General features: G+C 58.7%; 2 protein-coding genes across 2 annotated transcripts; both read left to right on the forward strand.

Annotated features, from left to right (window-relative positions):
* The first annotated feature begins 550 nt into the window (after window positions 1-550).
* Window positions 551-8,460, forward strand: LOC101439928 (phospholipid phosphatase 3-like). Its single transcript, XM_004450552.4, has 7 exons — window positions 551-737; window positions 1,824-1,992; window positions 3,999-4,156; window positions 5,118-5,398; window positions 5,491-5,545; window positions 7,703-7,879; window positions 8,055-8,460. Exons 1-7 carry the CDS (start codon window positions 612-614, stop codon window positions 8,133-8,135), a joined length of 1,047 nt encoding a protein of 348 aa, XP_004450609.1. The 5' UTR covers window positions 551-611; the 3' UTR covers window positions 8,136-8,460.
* Window positions 8,461-8,523: 63 nt separating this feature from the next.
* Window positions 8,524-16,744, forward strand: TUBB4A (tubulin beta 4A class IVa). Its single transcript, XM_004450548.5, has 5 exons — window positions 8,524-9,252; window positions 9,956-10,113; window positions 10,556-10,664; window positions 10,780-10,890; window positions 15,000-16,744. Exons 2-5 carry the CDS (start codon window positions 10,057-10,059, stop codon window positions 16,055-16,057), a joined length of 1,335 nt encoding a protein of 444 aa, XP_004450605.1. The 5' UTR covers window positions 8,524-9,252; window positions 9,956-10,056; the 3' UTR covers window positions 16,058-16,744.
* Window positions 16,745-20,720: the final 3,976 nt, after the last annotated feature.

A 20,720-nucleotide genomic window follows, 5' to 3' on the forward strand; every position in this document is an offset into this window, starting at 1 on the left:
CCCCAGGGCACACAGGCCCCTCCCCTCACAGCAAACAAGTTCCACCCCTAGGGAACTCAGGTTCCTCCCGTCAGATCAGCCAAATTCCACCCCCAGGGGACCCAGGCCCACCCCTCAGACCACCCAAGCTCCACCCCAATCCCCGGAGGACACCCAGGCTCCTGCCCCTGGGGGGGCATGCCTCCTCTCCCCCTCTCGAGGTCCACCTCTGGGCCCCTTCTCTTCGCAGCTTCACCGAGTGCAGGCGGCGGGCGCCCCCTGGCCGACCAGGGGCCTCGGTGCAGGGGCCGGCGCCCTGGAGCCGTGAGGAGTGGGGGGGGGGGACGACGGGGGTGGGGGGGGCGTCTTCCCAGCATCTGCTGCAGCTCCCGGAAGGGAAAGAGCTGGGGGAAGCGTGCCCGGAGCCGGAGCCGACGGCCGTCGGCCCCGGGAGCTGAGCCGGGAAGCAGCCAGGGGTCGCAAGCCGGAGTCGAGGGTGGTGGGATGCAAGACCCTCCTCCGCCCGCCCCCACCATGCGGGCGGGCTTCCCATTGGTCCGCGGCCACCAATGAGGCACGGCGGAGCCCGGAGGCCGTTGACTCCGAACGAAGGGACCCGGCGCCGTCCGGCCATGGCTCTCAGCCCGAAAGACAGCGCCTGGGACCCGGCCCAGATGGGCGAGGCGCAGCGCCAAGCTACCTGGACCGGGAGTGCCACCACAAGCGAAGCGGCTTTGTCGCACGGGGAACCGAAATCGGTGAGCCCGCCCACCCCGGACGGCCAGCCCGGCCCGCTCCCCCGCCCGCTCCCCTGCAGTTCTCGGTGGGGTCCTCCCACTTCCCAGCCACGTGGCGCTCAGGCCCTGCCCACCCCCCCGCCTGCCCACTTTCCTGTCATTCTCCCTAAGCTCCTCCCACTTCCAGCTATCGCTTTTCCCAGCCGTGCCCACACTCTCCGCCCCGCCCACTCCCCTGTCATTCTCCTTGAACTCCTCCCACTTCCCAGCCACTGGCCTCCCAGGCCCCGCCCATAACCCGGCCCCGCCCACTCTCCTGTCATTCTTCTTAAGCTCCTCCTACTTCCAGCCATCACTTTTCCCAGGCCCTGCCCACCTCTCCGCCCCCGCCCACTCCCCTGTCATTCTCCTTGAATTCCTCCCACTTCCCAGCCACTGGCCTCCCAGGCCCCGCCCATAACCCGGCCCCGCCCACTCCCCTGTCATTCTCCTTGGGCTCCTCCCACTTCCCAGCCCCGCACCTCCCAGGCCCTGCCCGCCCCTCCCCCACCGCCGTCCGCCCACTCCCCTGTCATTCTCCTGGAGACCCCGCCACTCCCACCCACTTTTCCTGCTTTCTTGGTCCCGCCGCATTGGCTCCTCGGGCTCCGCCCCTCTGCGTCTCATCTAACGTACCCGCCCCCTTCTTGGATTCCACCTTCCCAATCGAAGCCTTAGCTCTACCCCGACCCCTCATCTGACCCCCCTAGAGATTTGCCTGTCTCTGATCCCTTTGTCTTATTCCTTTAGGTCTCTCCCCTTTTAATCTGCCTTACCTTCTTCCAGGCCCCCCACCCACCCAACCACCAAGACCCCCCCAAAAAACTGCTGGGCCCTGGTGTGGGAAGGGGGCCCTGCTTCCCTCGCTGCTGGGGCTAGAGGGACATCGACCTTCCGGCCCCGCCCTCCCTGGGGAAGCCCCGCCTCCCTGGCCGTCTGGGGGCCGCCCTAGAAACGGGACCCCGCCTGGCCCACCGTGGGCTTCCCCCTCCACGCTCGCCTCTCCGCGAGCTCTAACCCCAGCCTCGGGGGGGCGCGCCCACCCCATCCCCCCCGTCCCCCCCGCAGTGGACACACTCACCACACACGGTCATGGCCCTGCCGGAGCTGGTGGTCCGGCAGCAGTGCCTGTGGCCTGGCGACCCGCGCAGGACGCCCCCGTCCACGCTGCCACCGCTGCCGTGCTCCGGGACCGCCAAGATGTTGGTGGCTTTGGACATGCTCTGTCTGCTGCTGGGTGAGCCCCCTCCCTGCCAGCCGGGAGCACCCCCCACCCATACCGATCCCCGAGGGTCAGCGGGGGTGTCTGTCTGTCTGTCTTTATCTGATATGTGTACTTGGGTTGTGTGTCTCTGCATCCCCAGGTGCATCGGTGTGTTTCTGGGTGTTGAAAAGGACACCCCACAGCTGTGGCTTTTGTGTCCACAGCACTCCACGTGTGTAACTGTGTGTTGGCCCACCCCTCCTGGGACTGTCTGGTTGTTAGGTTTCTTGGGGGGGGTGTGTACCATTGGGGGGGATTGCCTGTGTAGCTGTGTCTGTGGGGAGGTGATCTGATTGTGTTGCCTGTCTCTGTGCATGTGTGTGTGTGTGTTGCTATGTGTGTAACTGGCTCTGTCTGCATGTCTTCACTGTACTTGAATCTTCGCTGTACTTGACTGTGTGTGTGTCTAGATCTAGGTCTGGCTAAGCCTGTCGGGAGAACTGGGTTGTAGAGGGCATCTGTGCATACCTGGTTCTGTTTGTGTGTGTAGTTCTGTGTGTAGCGTGTCTCTGGGTGTGCATCGCACTGGATTGGGGGAGGTATGGTGTTCGCGGTGGATCTATGTGGGTGGCTTCTGTGCATGTACCTGGTCTGTGAAAGCCTGGAACTATGCATATGGGTTAGGGGTGGATCTCGTGGTATTTGGGTACCCGGCTGCGTACCTGGGTCTTTCCAGGCCTACGTGTGTTGTATGTATGTTGGTGCACTGTGTGTCTATCTGAATCCATGCATCTGGGTCTGACTGCAGGGTTGTATTGTGTAGCTCTGGGTTGTCCAACTCTATACGTTTCTGGGGCCTGAGCTTGCCTGGGGTATCTGTGTATGGCAGAGCCAGTGACCCAAGCCCTCTCTGGGGAGGGGGAAGCCAGCCTGGGACCCTAGCTTTGCCCTCCCAGTCCAAGAAGGGAGTTGGGGCTATGGCTCCACCAAACTTCAGTGGGAAGCAGAAAGAGCCAGATCAGGGAGGTGGGTGAGGAGCAGAGGCCTCTCCCCTGGCTACTCACAGGGCCTGAGACCCCCAGGGACCCACAGGGAGACCTGGAGGAAGGACTTTGAGGTGAAGGATGCCTGGCTAAGAGTCTGGCACCAGCTGGAGACGGGCTCCCCTCCCCTGCCCAACATCAGGGCTCAGATACAATATTCACATCCATAGCCCCCAGCTCAGTCAGCTACAGAGCCACAGACACACACACCCAGACCCCAGATCCCACCAAGCACACATGCATGCATCAGCAGGATCCACAGACACACACACACACCCAGATCATGGACAAGAGCCCACACACCCAGTGTACCCATCTACACCACGAACACACGTCCACACAGATGTCCAAGAGGTGCACACACCGAAAAAACACGTCTGGATTCATGCGATGTGCACACAAATGCATGTGCCACTTCCATAGACTCACACAGCCACAAACACGAAAGACACATATTCATAGCCACAGTCTTACAGCTATACAGAAATACACACATACACATACCAGAAAACACAGACTCATAGACATATGTAGTGAGTGTCATGGATATAGATATACATAAGTGCACATGAACACACACATTTACAGATGCAAAGACACACAGAGCCACAATCACAGATACAGATATGCATATTCACCAAGACACAAATCCAGTGACACCCACCCCAGTAAAGGCCAGCCCTCCCACCCTTAACCCCTCACTATCCCGAGTCACTTACACAGCCCGTGGCCGCCACACCTGCCCATCCCACCCACCCTTCCACCATCCCGCACAGCCAGGAAGGGATGTTGACTGCAGGGGATAAAAGACAAGTGATGGGTCCCTGGGGTTCCTAAGTCCTTTGGCCTTCACACCAGACCCTCTTCCCTGCACACACTTCCTGGCTTCCTGCCCTCCCACTGCCACACAGCTGCAGGGAGGACAGGCTGGAGAAGGCATGAGGAGACTAAGCCTTGGGTGACCCGTGCTGGGGTGGGTCTCCTCTGCCCCTGCAGTGAGCACCCCCACCATACTGTGTGAGAGCGGTTTGATGGTGCCCCACATCCAGGGCTTCTTTTGCGATGATACCTCCATCAGCTACCCCCGGGTGGCCCATTTCACCATAGAGGACTCAGCCCTCATCACCATGGGCTTCCTAATCTCCATCTTCACGGTAAGGGGCTGGCCACCTTCACCCCATGCAGCGGCCACAGGCCACAGCAAGCTTGGCCCCTTTTCCTGGTGACCCCCGAAGCCCTGCCCCTTGTAGGCCTAAGGCAGGGAGCAGTCCCACCTCTTTTCCTCATCGAATGGGAAATCTCACCTCATGATGGAATAAAGGAAAATGTAAGGCTCAGCCATCATAGGAGCAAGGCAAGGAAACGTCTGCCTTAGCCCTGCAGCAAGGAAGGAAGTTCAACCCCTTTCCCTAGTGGATGGGGTAGCCCGGTCCCTATTAAGCATAACGCAGGAAGAAGTTCTGCCCCTTTTCTGGTGAGTCGGGAACTCTCCCCCTTCCAAACCTAGGGAGAAAGTCCAGCCTCTTTCTCCTGGTAAAGTCCCACCAGTTTCAGGAATTTAGGAGGAAGTCTATCCTCTTTTCCTGGTGTAACAGGAAGTCCCACCCCTTTCAGAAACAGGAAATCCTGTCTATGCCTGAAATGAAATAGGGAGGTGCCCCACCGCTTTTTCTGGTATATCAGGAAGTCCCGCCCCTTTCAGATGCAGGACAGCAAATCCTGTCCAAGTCTGACGTGAAGTAGGGGGATGCTCCACCCCTTTTCCTGGTATAGCAGGAAGTCCAACCCCTTTCAGATACGAGCCAGGAAATCCTGCCCACATCTGACAAAATGGGGGCTTCCCACCCCTTTTCCTTACAAAATGGGAAGCCATGCTTCTTGCCCTAGTGAAATGGGAAATCCTGCCCCTTCTAGGCATAAGAGTAGAAATCTCCCGTTTTTTCACTGTGAAATGAGAACCCCCCCCACCCTTTTGCTGGATGGACAGAAAGCCGCCCTCCACTTCCCCACGAAATGGGAAACGCCACTGGAGAGAACGGGTGGGGGATTAGCCACACTTATTGCCCATTCCCACCTCCCACCCCCCATTAACACCCCCCTCCGTCCACCCTGCAGATCAGCCTGGGAGAGATGCTGCACGTCCAGAGCCTGCAGCCAAACTCTTGGGCCTTCAAGAACAGCACCTACGTGATCCTGGTCTACAAGCAGCTGGGCACCTTCGTCTTTGGCGGCATGGCCAACTGCTCCCTGGCCAGCATCACCAAGATGACCGTGGGGAACCTCCGGCCCCACTTCCTGGCCGTGTGCCAGCCAGACCCGACCTCCTTCAACTGTGACAGCGGCTTTATCTCCAACTACACTTGCACCGGGGACCCTGCCGACGTCCTCGAAGCCAGGCGAGCAGGTGGGCGGGCAGGAAGGGGGAGTCCAGGCAGCGTCCACGCTCCAGCCCCCGCTGACCCCCGCCCTCTCCCTGCCCACCTCCCAGGAAGTCCTTTTCGGAGCACACCGCCTTCGGAATATACGCCATGTTGTATCTGATGGTGAGTGTTGACAGATAGCGGTCACACACCTGGCCAGGCCAGCGGTACTCCATTGTAACACACGCGTGCTTAGTGCCAGCTGTGCCAGGCACGGCTTACACAGAGCTTGTGTGTGCTCCTGGCGTTGGGGGGCGGGGACAAGGCAAGGGCCTCTCTCCTCTTAGGGCTCATTCAGCGTTGCTGCCCAGGAACAGCAGCTTCCAGAACCCTCTGTCTCCCCTTCCCTGCAGCTGGAGAGAGCCCGTGCCAGGCTGTGTCCCTGGCTGGGCTCTGCCAGGGCAGAGGGAAAGGAAAACAGACCCAGCTAAGGTCTGGGCTGTGGTGGGAAGAGGGGAAGGGGTGCAGGGGGGAGCCCCTGGAAAGGAGCCAGTGATCTGCGGGCAGACAAAGAGAGTATAGACTTGGGAGCTGGAAGCCGAGCACCCAGAGCAGAGCCAGCCCAGAGCACCTGGCACCCGGGTGGGCAGGCACGTGACCCAGACCTGGGGCACATGATGGTCACACGGATGCCTTGACACCAGCAGCACTTTTTTTTAAGGCCAAGTAACAAAGTAATGACAGCAACCTGTCGTGATAAAAGAACAGGGGCTGTCGAACCCGGCTGTACAGATTCTATTCTCAGCCTCCACGGTGTGTGACATTGGGTGAGATACTCGTCCTCCTTGAGCCTCAGTTTCCTCATCTGTGAAATGGGCGTGCCAATAGCGTCCGCCTTCTAGGGACGTGGTCTCATGAGTTAAAACATCAACGAGCTGATTCACATGTGGCCACAGGATTGAGTCAAAATGTCACTACCATTATTACTAATAGGCAACAGGACTCCTTGGTCCTCTGGGGCGGTTGGGGGGGTGGGGCAGGAGGGATGTGAACAATGCCCTGAGGCTCTCGGGTGGGGTGGAAATTTGCTCCCCACCCCCATCCCCACGGATTCAAGTCCTATACGGCAGGGAGGCAGGGCCTTTCCCCCGTTTTGTGGACCTCAGAAAAGGTGGGCCATTTCATGAGCAGAATGTTCTGGGTCTCTGAAATTCCCTAGCACTTGAGAGTCTGTCGGGCACTGATGGGAGATGGCTCTTCAAAACACAGGACAGTGACTTTCCTTTCTTCCTGCTCATGTCAAGGAAGCAGATTTTTTTTCTTTTATATATATATATATATATATTTTATTAGAGAAGCTGTGACCTTATAAAACAATCACACCCAATGTGCAGAATTCCCAGGCATCACCCCTCCACCAACATCTGACATTGTTGTGGACCATTTGTTACAGATTATGAAAGTGATAATCATCAGGCTATTACCACTAGCTATGGTCCGTAGCGTGTATTTGGTATATTTTTTTCCATTACACCCTCTGTTATTAACACCATGCATTAGTACTGTACATTTGCTGTAGTTCAGGAGAGAACACTCTCATATTTGTACTGTTAGCCACCACATGGCTCACGGTATCATACAGTCCCTGTACAATCCATCCAAAGTCTCCCCTCTGCGGCTCTCATTTTCATCACAGAGTTGTGCAGTCAGTGCCGCGGTACATTTTTTAATGTTTTCCTTAGTCCAAAAGAAAAAAACCCCATACTCCCCTATTTTGACCCTTAGCACTATAGTTATTAAGGAGAGTCTATAAATTACATGAATTGTATTTTCCCGTGTAGCACCATGTTCTTACCACCTGGCAATAGAAGGAAGCATGTTAAAGGGGGGGGTTTCACATTTCTTTTTTCTATTTTTCTGTTCAAAAGCAGAAGCCCAATGCTTTCCTTTCATGGGCCCCCGATGAGCCCACCTGGCTTGATTAGAGACCCCAGGCTTGTAGGAGGTCATGGAGAGAGTCTTGGGCTAAGGCACGGCCCCACCTGTGCATTCCTGGCTGCCTGCCTGGGAAATCCTCAAGCAAATATCTAGCGATGCTCTCAGCGCTGACACAGAGTACAGAGTTTAAAACTCTCTTACAAGGATGGGGGTGGGCGGCTGGGGGTGTACCAAGCAATACCCTCTTCAGATTCTAAATTCCATCCTCCTTATGAAAATGGCCTTGCAACATGGCCGCCTAGCATCAGGCAGGCAAGTGGGGGACAAAAATGCAGTCCCCGGCCGCCTGGACATGCCCCGCCCGGGCTTCAGGGCACCGCCCGCCTGCTCCCTTGCTCCCAGGTCTACGTGCAGGCCCGCTACCGCGGATGCAAGTCCAAGCTCCTCCGGCCCACCGCCCAGCTCTTTTTCTTGACCCTGGCGCTGTGTGCCAGCTACATCCACACCTTGGACTACTGGAACCACCCCCACGACGTGGCCATCCGATTCCTGCAGGGCGCCTTGGTGGCCGCCTGGGCGGTAGGTGCTGCGGACAAGGTGCCCGGGTGCCAGGAAGGGGCTGCTGGCCTGGGGGTCATGAGCACAGGTGACAGCCTTTTACCTGCAGGGATTGGAGTCCTGGAGAGGCCAGAGCCGGGGAGTGGCGGCCACGGGGTCAGCCCATCCCAAACCCCTCTCCCCGTCCCCCTCGCAGGCTTTCTACGTCTCTGGCCTCTTTGACCCCCAAAAGGAGCTGCAGTGCCAGGTCCCAGCAGCCCCAGGTGCTCAAGAATGACCCGCTGCTTTCACACCTCTTTCCCCTTGCCCTCCCTGCTGAATTGTTGTTCCCTGGGGACCATCAGGGACCCCAAAGGACGTCCTGATACGCAGAAAGGTAGAGAGTCCAGCAGGGCCTGCACTGATAAAGCAGCTGTCCCCTTCCAGGTGGACCCATCCAGGAAGGCCCCTCCCTCTGGGGCTATACCTGCACCCCCAAATCAGCCCAACCCTGGTAGCCTGACACAGGAAACCCCATTTTTCTGGGGCTAAGCCCATTCCCCCAATCAGCCCCTCTCCACCTGACCCCTTCCACCACCCCTCTTTTTTTTTTTTTTTTTTAAGATTCTTGATACATTAAAAACTTAAGAAATACCAACACAGTTATAATTCCTGATCTGTATTAGCCCAGTTTGGAAGCCCTCCTATTTCCATCCCAACGATGCCGTTTTCTCTTGGGATCACTTGTAACAACACATTTGGTGATCATCTGAAAAGTCTAAAATGAGGTGGGTTTTTTTCCCCCCCACCTCGGCACTCTTGACATTTGGGGTGGGATAATTCTTGATAGCGAGGAAGCGTCCCATGTACTGCAGGACATGTCGCAGCAGCCCTGACCTCTACTCACTGAATGCCAGGAGCGCACCCCCAATTCACATGATGGAAAAGGTTGCCCGAGGTGGCCAAGTGTCTCGGAGCCAGGGGTGGGGGGAGTGGGGGTGGAGGGTGAAGGAGCAGAGTCTCCCCCAGGTGAGAACCACTGGGGAGAATTAGGGGCCGCTGGAGAAAGTGAAGTCCAAACCCCATGGCCAAGTTGACTGCCCCGACCCCCGCCCGGCTCTTGGCCAAGTCTGTGGATGGGTCAGCCCTGGGGAAGGGGAGGGGGTGAGGAGGTGGCTGCGTGGGATGTCAGGGCGGGAGGTGGCCCCAAGAGCTCTCAGCTTCACTTGCGGTGAGGGGGTGGGGGCGCGGCACAGGAAGTCAGGCCCAGTCCTTGGTAGCCACTGTCATCTAACAGCTACAATTTATCCTTTACGCCGTGCGAGGGTAAACCGGGGCCAGCTCGCCCTTAACCATCTCATCGACCCTCCCGAGAGGCCTAGAGGGCCACCCCTTGTTACCACTCTCTCTGCCAGGTGAGGAAACCCAGGCACCGAGAGGCCGAGCAGCCGGCCCAAGGTCACGGGCACTGCGAGGCCGGAAGGTGGTTTGTCTTAAATTATAATACCGGAGCAAGGAGGCAGCTCATCTGGGCGGGGGGGAGCCGAGGCAGGCCTCGGGGCTCACTATCCCCCCCCCACCCCTCACTTCGGGTAATCCAGTAATAAGTCTCCCTCCTTGACCACCCCTGTGTGGGGCCAGAACTCCCCAGAGGTGTCCCGCGGGAGCTCAGAGCGCCCCCCACCCACCGAATCTCCATCACCTTCCACAAGCACCCCCCCCATCAACCCCACGCAAAATCGTGGTTGACTTACTAGGCAGTTTCAAGTCTCCCGAAAGCTGCCCCCCCATGCCCACCCCCACCCAGGAGCCTTCCCACTCTACGCCAGAACACGCAGGGACTGAAGGAGGGAGGGGGAAGGCTGCAGACAGAGAAACTGAGGCAGGGCGGGGGGGGGGGGGGGTTGCGTGCGGAGGGAATCGGGGTTGCCAGGTCGAGATGGGGGCGGGGTGGGGGGGCGGTGAATGGATGGAGCCCGAGGACGCGGCGGGAGAGGAAGGGCCCCTCCACCCCCCCACACTCCCACCCCACTCCCCCCCACTCCCTGCATCCCGGGGCGGGGCCGGGGGCGGAGCGGACGGTGCCGGGCGTGACGCGGGCCCCGCCCGCTCTTATAGAGACGCCCCAGCGCGCAGGGACCAGCTCCGCCGCCGCCGCCCGCCCCGCCGCAGCGCCAGCACCCGCGCCGCCCCGCGCCCCGCCGCCGCCCCCACCCACCATGCGGGAGATCGTGCACCTGCAGGCCGGCCAGTGCGGCAACCAGATCGGGGCCAAGGTGCGCGGGCGGCGGCCGCGAGGCGCGGGGCGGGGTCCCGGGGCTCCCCCCACCCCCCCGAAGCACCCCATCTTCGGCCTCCGGGGGGGGAGCGCCCCCAGGAGACCAGCGCCCCAGGCACCGGGGGCCAGCGGAAAGGGCCAGGCTGGGAACAAAGGGGCCGCCGGGGGGTGGGGCCTGCCACAGCTGGCCGCACAGCTGGTGGACGGTGCCCCCTCGGCGCGCACAAAGAGACCCGGGCCTCTCCCCCCGGGCTGTGGCCGAGGGAGCGCCGACACCCTGCGCCCCGGGATGGGGCGGCCAGGCTGCCTCGCCCCACCCCCACGCCTTGCTTCTTGCTGCCTCATCCTTCCCTCGCCACCAGGCCTCTGGGGCCCCCTTCACCTGGCAGGGAGGGGGCAGGGGGCGCCCTCCCCGTCCTCACCCTCCGCCCTCGCCCTAGTTCTGGGAGGTGATCAGCGACGAGCACGGCATCGACCCCACGGGCACCTACCACGGGGACAGCGACCTGCAGCTGGAGAGGATCAACGTCTACTACAATGAGGCCACAGGTAGGGCCCGCGGCTGGAGCGGACCGCGGGGTGGGCCGAGGGGCCGGCCGGGCACCCGAGGAGCCCGGGAGCTCCTGGCAGCCCCCCAAGCGGCGCTCCATCTGCTCCGCTGTAGGAGGAAATTACGTCCCCCGAGCCGTGCTGGTGGACCTGGAGCCCGGCACCATGGACTCCGTGCGCTCTGGCCCCTTTGGCCAGATCTTCCGGCCAGACAACTTTGTGTTCGGTGAGTCGGGGAGCACAGGCGGGGGAGCCCCCCTTTTCCTTTCGCTTGGGAAAGCTGGACGGACGTTCTCTACCCCAGCATCTATCCACGGCAACCATGGGTCTCAAAGACCAGCGGGGAGTGGCTGGACAGGGCAGCCGGGACGGTGATGAGGAGGGGGGATGCATCTGTGGGACCCAAGGGGTGGCTGGGGTGGAGGCAGTTAGGGAAGGCTTCCTGGAGGAGGTGACATTTTAATTTACTCATCTGGGCTGGAGGCAGACTGCCTGGGTGCTAATCTCAGCTCTGCCCCTTCATTGCAGTCAACAGATATTTGTCGAGCACCTACTGCGCGCAGGGCCCTGTTCCAGAAATGGTGGGGGTGGCAGCAAGGAAACAGGCAAAGCTCCCCGCCCTCGGGAGCTGACGTTCTGGTGGAGGGAGAAAGGCAAGTAGAGAAGCTAAATGGCTTAAAAATCAGCCACTGCTTGAGTCAACTGGGGGTTCTTTGGACTGGCTCCCTAACCCTTTCATACCTCAGCCTCCTCCTCTTTAGAAGAGGGATTCTAAAATTCCATACTTTTTTGGACCGCAGGTTAAGGTAATGAAGATGTAGAGAACGTAGATCAGTGCGTGGCACAAAGGAAGAGCCAAATAAGCACGAGTTGCTGCCGTTTCATTATGGTGATTAGCAGCCGCAGCCCAAACGATGAGTGAGATGGGAAGACTGAGGGGCACTGAAGGCAGGAAGGATGTATGAGACACGTACATGGAAAATGGGCACATAGGAGAGACACTCAGGCTGGGTGTCTGACCTCAGCTCCCAGGCTCCACGCTCCCCCAGCGCCTCTCCTCCTCTGGTATTTAAGAGTCTGGCATCTAAGGACAGACCTGAGTTCAAATCCTGACTCCAGCACGAAGGAGCTGTGTGACCTCAGACAAGTGACTGTCCCCCTCTGGTCTGTGCAGAGATGCAGCAATGATACCCGTGGGGGACCTGGCACGTGCCAAGTCCTCAGGAAATGGTTGTGGGAAGAACAAAGGAGGTTGGCCAAAGGACAGGAGGGATTCACGGGCTGTGCCAGCTGGCCAAGGGACGCTTTGTGAGCTCTGGAGGCCAGAGGTGGGGGCCGGGGCATTGTGGCCTCTAGAGGCCTCCTGGTTCTAATCCTAGCTGTACGACGCGGTCGCGGTGTGACACGCAGCACATGACCTGACCCCTCTGTGCCTCCACATTCTCATCTGTAAAATGAGAGTTAGAAGAGAACGTACCCCATACCTGGCACATTTCCAGTACCTAAAGGAGTCGGTCGTTCTAAACGTCCTCAGCACCCTCTGTGCGCCGGCCACTGCGCTGGGTGCTGGTGATGCAGAGGTGGGCAAGACTAAGTGCTTAGCCTCCTGGAGGTCACATGCCAGAGGGGGGAGAGAGACAGGGAGACACACACAGAGATCCGATGTGTGAGGCCGAGTGGCGCCGGGTGCTGTGCAGGAAGAGGAAACAAGGTAAGACGTGGAGAGGGGTGAGGGGGCTGCATCACAGACGGGGGGAGCCGTGGGCGTCCATTATAGATGAGGAGTGATGGGGTCCATCATAGATGGGGGGAGCCGTGGGGTCCATCACAGATGGGGGGAGCCGTGGGGTCCATCACAGATGGGGGGAGCCATGGGGTCCATCACAGATGGGGGGAGCCGTGGGGGGAGCCGTGGGGCCCATCACAGATGGGGGGAGCCGTGGGGGGAGCCGTGGGGGTCCATCACAGATGGGGGGAGCCGTGGGGTCCATCACAGATGGGGGGAGCCGTGGGGCCCATCACAGATGGGGGGAGCCACGGGGGTCCATCACAGATGGGGGGAGCCACGGGGGTCCATCACAGATGGGGGGAGCCGTGGGGGCCATCACAGATGGGGGGAGCCACGGGGGTCCATCACAGATGGGGGGAGCCACGGGGGTCCATCACAGATGGGGGAGCCGTGGGGTCCATCACAGATGGGGGGAGCCGTGGGGTCCATCACAGATGGGGGGAGCCGTGGGGGGAGCCGTGGGGCCCATCACAGATGGGGGGAGCCGTGGGGGGAGCCGTGGGGGGAGCCGTGGGGGTCCATCACAGATGGGGGGAGCCGTGGGGTACATCACAGATGGGGGGAGCCGTGGGGCCCATCACAGATGGGGGGAGCCACGGGGGTCCATCACAGATGGGGGGAGCCACGGGGGTCCATCACAGATGGGGGGAGCCGTGGGGGCCATCACAGATGGGGGGAGCCGTGGGGGTCCATCACAGATGGGGGGAGCCGTGGGGTCCATCACAGATGGGGGGAGCCACGGGGGTCCATCACAGATGGGGGGAGCCACGGGGGTCCATCACAGATGGGGGGAGCCGTGGGGTCCATCACAGATGGGGGGAGCCATGGGGGTCCATCACAGATGGGGGGAGCCGTGGGGGCCATCACAGATGGGGGGAGCCGTGGGGTCCATCACAGATGGGGGAGCCGTGGGCGTCCATCACAGATGGGGGGAGCCGTGGGGGTCCATCACAGATGGGGGGAGCCGTGGGGTCCATCACAGATGGGGGAGCCGTGGGGGTCCATCACAGATGGGGGGAGCCGTGGGGGGAGCCATGGGGGGGAGCCGTGGGGGTCCATCACAGATGGGGGGAGCCACGGGGGTCCATCACAGATGGGGGGAGCCGTGGGGCCCATCACAGATGGGGGGAGCCGTGGGGCCCATCACAGATGGGGGAGCCGTGGGGGGAGCCGTGGGGTCCATCACAGATGGGGGGAGCCGTGGGGGCCCATTATAGATGAGGAGTGATGGGGTCCATTATAGATGGGGGGAGCCGTGGGGTCCATCACAGACGGGGGGAGCCGTGGGGGCGTCCACCACAGATGGGGGGAGCCACGGGGGCCCATTATAGATGAGGAGTGATGGGGTCCATTATAGATGGGGGGAGTGATGGGGCGCCGTTATAAATGGGGGAAGCCATGGGGGTCCACTATAAGTGGAGAAATGATGGGGGGTCCAGTGTAGATGGGGGGAGTGATGGGGGTCCATTACAGATGGGGGAGTAATGAGAAGAATCATTTAAGAAGAGGTTGGAGAATGTCCAGGGTGCCCATTTTAAGCTGGGCGGGCGGTGGCCAGAGATATTCTGAGGAGGTGACCCACCATGTGGGTACCTGAGAGAAGAGCATTCCAGGCTTTGGGAGCAGCATGTGCAAAGTCCCTGAGGCAGCACCAGGCCTGGGATGTCGGAGGAACAGCGAGGAGGCCCCTACGGCTGGAGCAGAGGGAGTGAAGGGAGAAAGAGGAGGGAAGGGCAGGGAGGCGACAGGGCAGGGCGTGCAGGGCCTGATGGGCTGCAGGGAGGACGTGGGCTTTTACCCAGTGGGAGGTGGGAGCCATGGAGGGCTGAGGGCAGAGGAGGGACAGGCCCTGCTTCAGGTGCTCACAGGCACCGTCTGGCTGCTGCAGAGAGGACAGACACAGGGGACAAGGCAAGTCCAGTAAATGTTACCTGTTTGCAGTAATCCCAGCCCCTTCCTGTGCCTTCCTGGCTCTTGCATTCCACCGTGAGATTAGAGGCAATAAGCAAGATTAATAAGGAAGCATGGGCTCGTCAGGGTTAAGGAGAAACATAAAGCAGGCAGCGGGAGGGATTGCAGCTTCAGACAGAGTGATCAGGGTGTCAGCCTCACTGAGGGTGACAAAGACCAGAGGGAAGAGAATTCCAGGCAGAACAGGGCCTGGCATGGTGGAGGAACAGGGAGGCTGTGTGGCTGGAACAGAGTAAACGAGGTGGCGAGCAAAAGGAGGAGAGGGAGGGAGGGGACGGGGCAGGCCGTGCAGGGCCTGGCGGGACATGGGCTTTTACCCAAAGACGGCAAGAAAGAACATGATTTGGTCTAGGCTTCACCAGAATCCTTCTGACTACTGGGCAAAAGGCACAAGGACAGAAGCAGGAAAAACCGTAATAATGATCATTATTGTTTTGTCATTATCGTTCTCTCCATGATGATGATGATGATGATGATACACGTCTATAGGGGCCCGTCCAGGTGACCGGAGCTGGGGTTGAGTTTGGGGGGCGCTCTCATAACTTCCTGCACGTGTCCCCCACTTCCCTCTTCAGGCCAGTCGGGAGCCGGCAACAACTGGGCCAAGGGCCACTACACGGAAGGCGCGGAGCTGGTGGACGCCGTCCTGGACGTGGTGCGGAAGGAGGCGGAGAGCTGCGACTGCCTGCAGGGCTTCCAGCTGACGCACTCGCTGGGCGGCGGCACGGGCTCGGGCATGGGCACGCTGCTCATCAGCAAGATCCGCGAGGAGTTCCCCGACCGCATCATGAACACCTTCAGCGTGGTGCCCTCGCCCAAGGTGTCGGACACGGTGGTGGAGCCGTACAACGCCACGCTGTCCGTGCACCAGCTGGTGGAGAACACGGATGAGACCTACTGCATCGACAACGAGGCCCTGTACGACATCTGCTTCCGCACCCTCAAGCTGACCACCCCCACCTACGGGGACCTCAACCACCTGGTGTCGGCCACCATGAGCGGGGTGACCACCTGCCTGCGCTTCCCGGGCCAGCTCAACGCCGACCTGCGCAAGCTGGCCGTCAACATGGTGCCCTTCCCGCGCCTGCACTTCTTCATGCCCGGCTTCGCCCCGCTGACCAGCCGGGGCAGCCAGCAGTACCGGGCGCTGACCGTGCCCGAGCTCACCCAGCAGATGTTCGACGCCAAGAACATGATGGCGGCCTGCGACCCCCGGCACGGCCGCTACCTGACGGTGGCCGCCGTCTTCCGCGGGCGCATGTCCATGAAGGAGGTGGACGAGCAGATGCTGAGCGTGCAGAGCAAGAACAGCAGCTACTTCGTGGAGTGGATCCCCAACAACGTCAAGACGGCCGTGTGCGACATCCCGCCACGCGGCCTCAAGATGGCCGCCACCTTCATCGGCAACAGCACGGCCATCCAGGAGCTGTTCAAGCGCATCTCGGAGCAGTTCACGGCCATGTTCCGGCGCAAGGCCTTCCTGCACTGGTACACGGGCGAGGGCATGGACGAGATGGAGTTCACCGAAGCCGAGAGCAACATGAACGACCTGGTGTCCGAGTACCAGCAGTACCAGGACGCCACGGCCGAGGAGGGCGAGTTCGAGGAGGAGGCGGAGGAGGAGGTGGCCTAGGGCCGCCCCGTCCCTCCTGACCTTTGACCCCTCCTGACCTTTGACCCCTCAGGAGCCCGGTTTCCCCTCTGACCCTTCCCCCAGCACCCCACATCACCTTCAACCCCGCCCACCTCGGACTCCGAGAACCCAGCATGCCCTCTGGCCCCGTGAGCATCGCTTCACCCCGACTGTACCTTTGACCCCCATGAGGCTCACTTCACCTTTGACCCCTGAGCACCCCTTCACTCCACCGCCTGTGAGCTTTTCCAGCTCTACCACCCCCATGAACCCTGCTTGACCTCTGATTCCACAAACCCCACTTCACCTTGAACCCCATTAGTCCAGCTTCACCCCTGACCTCCCTGTCCCCTCTGACCCTTCCGTGAACCCCATTTCACCTCTAGACCTAGAAACCCTGTTACTTTTGATCCCTCCCTGGGAGTGTCACTTCACCTCTGACCTTGTTTCACCTCTGACCCCGTGAGCCCCACCTCCCCTCTGGCCCTGCCTTTTCTCTGCCCCCCTCCCCAATTCCCCCCTCACTTTGCCCCCCTCAGCTCCTGCTTAATTTAACCCACCAGGGGTGGTGGAGCCCTGTTGCAGGGGAGAAAGAAGGCCTGGTGCCTGCAGAGGGAAGGGGTTGTCCCCACCACCCCCACCCTCCCCCAACCCACCCTCCCTCAATAAATTAATTGCCATCCTGTCGTGATTCTGTTGGGTTCGTTTTTCATCTCCCCGTGGTGGGGCAGTAAACAAGGTCTCCTCCCCGCAGGATGGAGATGGGCGCTGCTGGCAAAGGAGGGAGGCTGGAGGCGGGCGGAGATTTTGGAATCAGACCAGACTATGCCTCTAACTCTCTGGTCTTGGACAAGCCACTTGACCTATCTGAGCCTCAATTTCCCTATCTGTAAAATGTGTTCCCCCATTTTCCGCACATGCCCGGATCAGGGATGTTTGTGAGACCTGGTGGGTGCAGTGGCTGGCAGACTGTGGGTGCTCGTGGGGAAGCTGATGCTATCCTCTGGGGCCTCTTGGGAGGATCCCCAGTGGCAGTGTGAGTGGCAGCCCTACCAAAATAGCTAACGTGTGTTGAGTGCCTCAGTATGCCTGGCATGTGCATGATCTCATGTAACCCTCTTGAAAACCCTGCAAGGTATTGGAGAGTCCAAGTGTATCAGCTAGCTTTTGCTGCGTAACAAACTATCCCAAAACTTAGTCGCTTAAAACAGCAACAATTATTTATTTTGCTCCCAAATCTGCAATTTGGGCAGCTCATCTCTGCTTCTTGTGGCCTCAGACAGTGTCTTGAGGCGTGGTGGGGAAGGGGCTGAAAGTGGCTCAGTCACATGGCTGGCAAGTTGGTGCTGACTATTGGCCAAGGGCTCAGCAGAGGTAGTAGGTAGGATGAGGGTCCCAGAACCCCACCATAATCTGTTTAGACTTCCTCACAGCATGGTAGCTGGGCTCCCCAAGAGCAAACATCCCAAGGGAGCAAGGCAGAAGGGCATGGCATTTTTACGTCCTAGTCTTAGAAGTTATGTAGTGTCATTTCCTCTGTACTCCCAACTGAGACAGCCCCAAAGCCCTGTCCAGGTTCAAGGGGAAGGAATATAGAATCCACCTCTTCCTGGTGGCATGGCAAGGTTCGAGAAGAATGTGTGAGAGGGAAAATATAGCTGTAGTTATCTTTGGAAAATACAATATGCACACATAACTGCATGGCCCTGGTCCCATGGCAATTAAGCTGACAGTTTAATTCTGGAATTCAGATGTTTCTTTGTCAGAGTTCAGCCCAGGGACCCTTCTAGGGATATTAAGCAGAAGGGGATTTAATACAAGGATTTAGGGATTTACAACATAGTTGGAGGGACTGGGAGAGTGGGCTCTAGGCCAGTGCTTCTTAAACTTTAGTATACAAAAGAAACACCAGGAAAACATAATTAAACACAGATTCCTGAATTCTGCCCTCAGAGTTTCTGATTCAGTAGGTCTGGGGTGGAACCCAAGGCTTTGCAGTCCCAAAAGACTCAAAGGTGTTGCCAAGGCACTCATATTTTGAGTAGCCCTGAAACAGGGGGTGCTTCCAGTGACAACCGCTGGAACGTCCCCAAGGGAGCTGCAACCTCTGAGCAGTGAAGACGGCGGAAAATCAGAGGGCTGCCTCCGGAACTATCGATTTGAGGATCCCTTGGCCATAGCACCCACAAAGCTGGAGACAGTTCCACAGGAGTGCTGGACAAATATTAGTTAAATCAAATTCCACACCACCACAACCGCCTTGCCTACCAGCAGGATCAGCACAGAGAAAGAGAGGAAGAGAGAGAGCACTTCGGCTGCCAAACCTCTCATGAGCATGTCAAAGAGTAGGACCCGTTCTGCATCCAGAAGCAGAGCTGCAAAGGAGCCGGAAATGTAGTTTTTCGCTTTCCAGGCTCCACAGTACAAAAGAAGGTAAAATAGGAGAAAAGGCAGGAGGGAGGAGTTGGCAATCCAAGGTGTTCTCTGCCTCATTCGTCCAGGGGGTTTTCCCCTCTGTCTGCCCGTGTCCAATTTTCCCCCTTCTTATAGGGACCCCAGGCGTGTGAGATGAGGAGTCACCCTAGGTCATTCCGGTCTCGGGCCACATCCTATTTCCAAATAAGTTTCCATTCACAGGACCGGGGCTTGGGATTCAAACCTCTGTCTTTGGAGGACACAGTTCAAACCAGAACAGGTTCCAAGTGCTTGAGGCCCCACATCAGGGATGTGAATTTTTTTTTTGAAACAGCTGGGGCTCTCCACCCCACCCGCCCAAGGAATGCATCATCTGGGACTCGGCCTGAAATGGAGTGGATTTTTAGAAGCAAGGACGTCTCTTGCATCTCCAGGTCCGTATTAACCAGCCAAAGGGGTGCCAATGCAAAACCCTAGAACTGTATTAGGTTTTTATAAAAGGTATTTATTTGGGGTAGGAGCTCACAGATACCAGGCCATAAAGCCTAAGTGACTTCCCTCACCAAAGTCTGTTGCCACGTGTTGGAGCAAGATGGCTGCCGACCTCTGCAAGGGTTCAGCCTTCCTCTTCCCCTTCAGGCTCCATGGTCCCAGCTTCTTCCACTATCAGGAGCAGGCTGGGATAAGTCTCGTTTCTCTCCGGGCTCAGCCGCTCTGTTCTCTCCACAAGGTCAGCTGTAGACTCTCAGGCTCTTTTCCCAGGCCCTCTGCCGTGTCTAAGGAGCCATCTCTATTCCTCTCGTTGAGAAATAAAAAGCATAACCTTGCAGGAAAAAATATCTAATGAGCCACTCCCGCCCCAGCTTCTGTAAATCAGCCCGTGGGAATATGGCCTTGCAAGAGACTATCAAAGAACAACTCCTGCCCCCCACTTCTGTAATTTAACTAACCACTCCGGTCCCCCACTTCTGTAAATCAGCCCACAACCTTGCACCTGCATTCTGCTTCTGTAACCCCGCTTACAAAATTTCGCCTAGCAACGCATTAGCCAGTGAGCTAAAGTCATGCTGATCCCACATAAAATCCTATATAAAACTATGAAAACTGAAAAACGGGGCTCAGAATTTGGAGAGTGACTCTCCTCTGAGCCCACACATAATAAATCTGTTCCTCCACTTCTCCTGAGGGCCAGTTTTGGGTTTTTCTGCCGTTCAGAACTCCTGGCTTTGCCGCAACACTCTGTGCTCTTCTCCTGTGCGTTTACCTCCCTGGGCTCCAGCATCCAAACTGCAAACTCCTGCCAAGTCCTTTTCTCTATGAGTCCCCACCCACCAAGGGGGCGGGGACTCCACATCCTACAGGCATGGCCCACTCAAAGCCCTAACCATGATTTGATCAAGTAAAAGTGAAACCTCTGACGATAACACAATCTCATGCCCCAGAGCAACAGAGCGGTTTACAAACATAATCCAGTATCTATTTTTGGAGTTCACAAACACTACCAAACTGCTGCAAGGTCCAAGGGCGTGAGAGGAGAGGGGGATGTCCCAAGGATGCTGCAGACCCTCAGACCCAGCTTCCCGCGAGGAGAAAGGAGCCCCTGAGCTCTGATCACCCTCGTCCACCTGTGTCCCTGCCAGGGATTTTAGAAGTGGGGGGTGGGGGGTGGGGGGGAATTCTTCTCTCCCTTCCTCAGTTTCCTGCAAGATGTTGGGGGTGTGCGTTTGTATGAGTCCGCGGGTCTGGCATGTCTCGGGGTCCCGGGGGCCGAGTGGAGGGGTGGAGGGGTGTCAGTGCACTCGTGGGGTTTGTGTCTGGTCCCTCCTAGTGTGGGTGGGCGAGCCGGGTCTGCAGCGGGGGGATCTGATTCTGTGTGTCCGTATGACCGTGAGTACGAGGCGCTTTTCCCCGTAAGTGTGCCCATCTGTATCTGTCTGTGTGCCTGACAGTGGGCCTGCGTGTCCCTGCATCCGTCAACGGGACTGCATCTGTCCACCCGTGTGTCCTTCTCAGCCGGTATCTCTGCTTTGGGGAGTCAGCTGTAGCCTGGGTGGCTGGGTCTCTCAGTGTGTTTGTGTGTGTCTGTCTGTGCCATGTCCTGGCCGTATCTGAGTCCCAGTGCCTGCCCTGGTCATGTGTGTGTGTCTGTCTGTCTGTGCCATGTCCTGGCCTTATCTGAGTCCCAGTACCTGCCCTGGCTATGTGTATCTGTCTGCCTGTCTGTCTGTGCCATGCTCTGGCCCTATCT

The sequence above is a fragment of the Dasypus novemcinctus genome, chromosome 19, assembly GCF_030445035.2.
Source record: "Dasypus novemcinctus isolate mDasNov1 chromosome 19, mDasNov1.1.hap2, whole genome shotgun sequence".
Classification (NCBI taxonomy): Eukaryota; Metazoa; Chordata; class Mammalia; order Cingulata; family Dasypodidae; genus Dasypus; species Dasypus novemcinctus.

Excerpts from the sequence above, each read along its gene's own strand:
- LOC101439928 (XM_004450552.4), top strand. The coding sequence starts at position 612 with ATGGCTCTCAGCCCGAAAGACAGCGCCTGGGACCCGGCCCAGATGGGC. Across the intron at positions 1,993-3,998 it reads CATGCTCTGTCTGCTGCTGG|TGAGCACCCCCACCATACTG; the intron begins GTGAGCCCCCTC and ends CTGCCCCTGCAG. Across the intron at positions 5,546-7,702 it reads ACGCCATGTTGTATCTGATG|GTCTACGTGCAGGCCCGCTA; the intron begins GTGAGTGTTGAC and ends CCTTGCTCCCAG.
- TUBB4A (XM_004450548.5), top strand. The coding sequence starts at position 10,057 with ATGCGGGAGATCGTGCACCTGCAGGCCGGCCAGTGCGGCAACCAGATC. Across the intron at positions 10,114-10,555 it reads GCAACCAGATCGGGGCCAAG|TTCTGGGAGGTGATCAGCGA; the intron begins GTGCGCGGGCGG and ends CCCTCGCCCTAG. Across the intron at positions 10,665-10,779 it reads CTACTACAATGAGGCCACAG|GAGGAAATTACGTCCCCCGA; the intron begins GTAGGGCCCGCG and ends GCTCCGCTGTAG.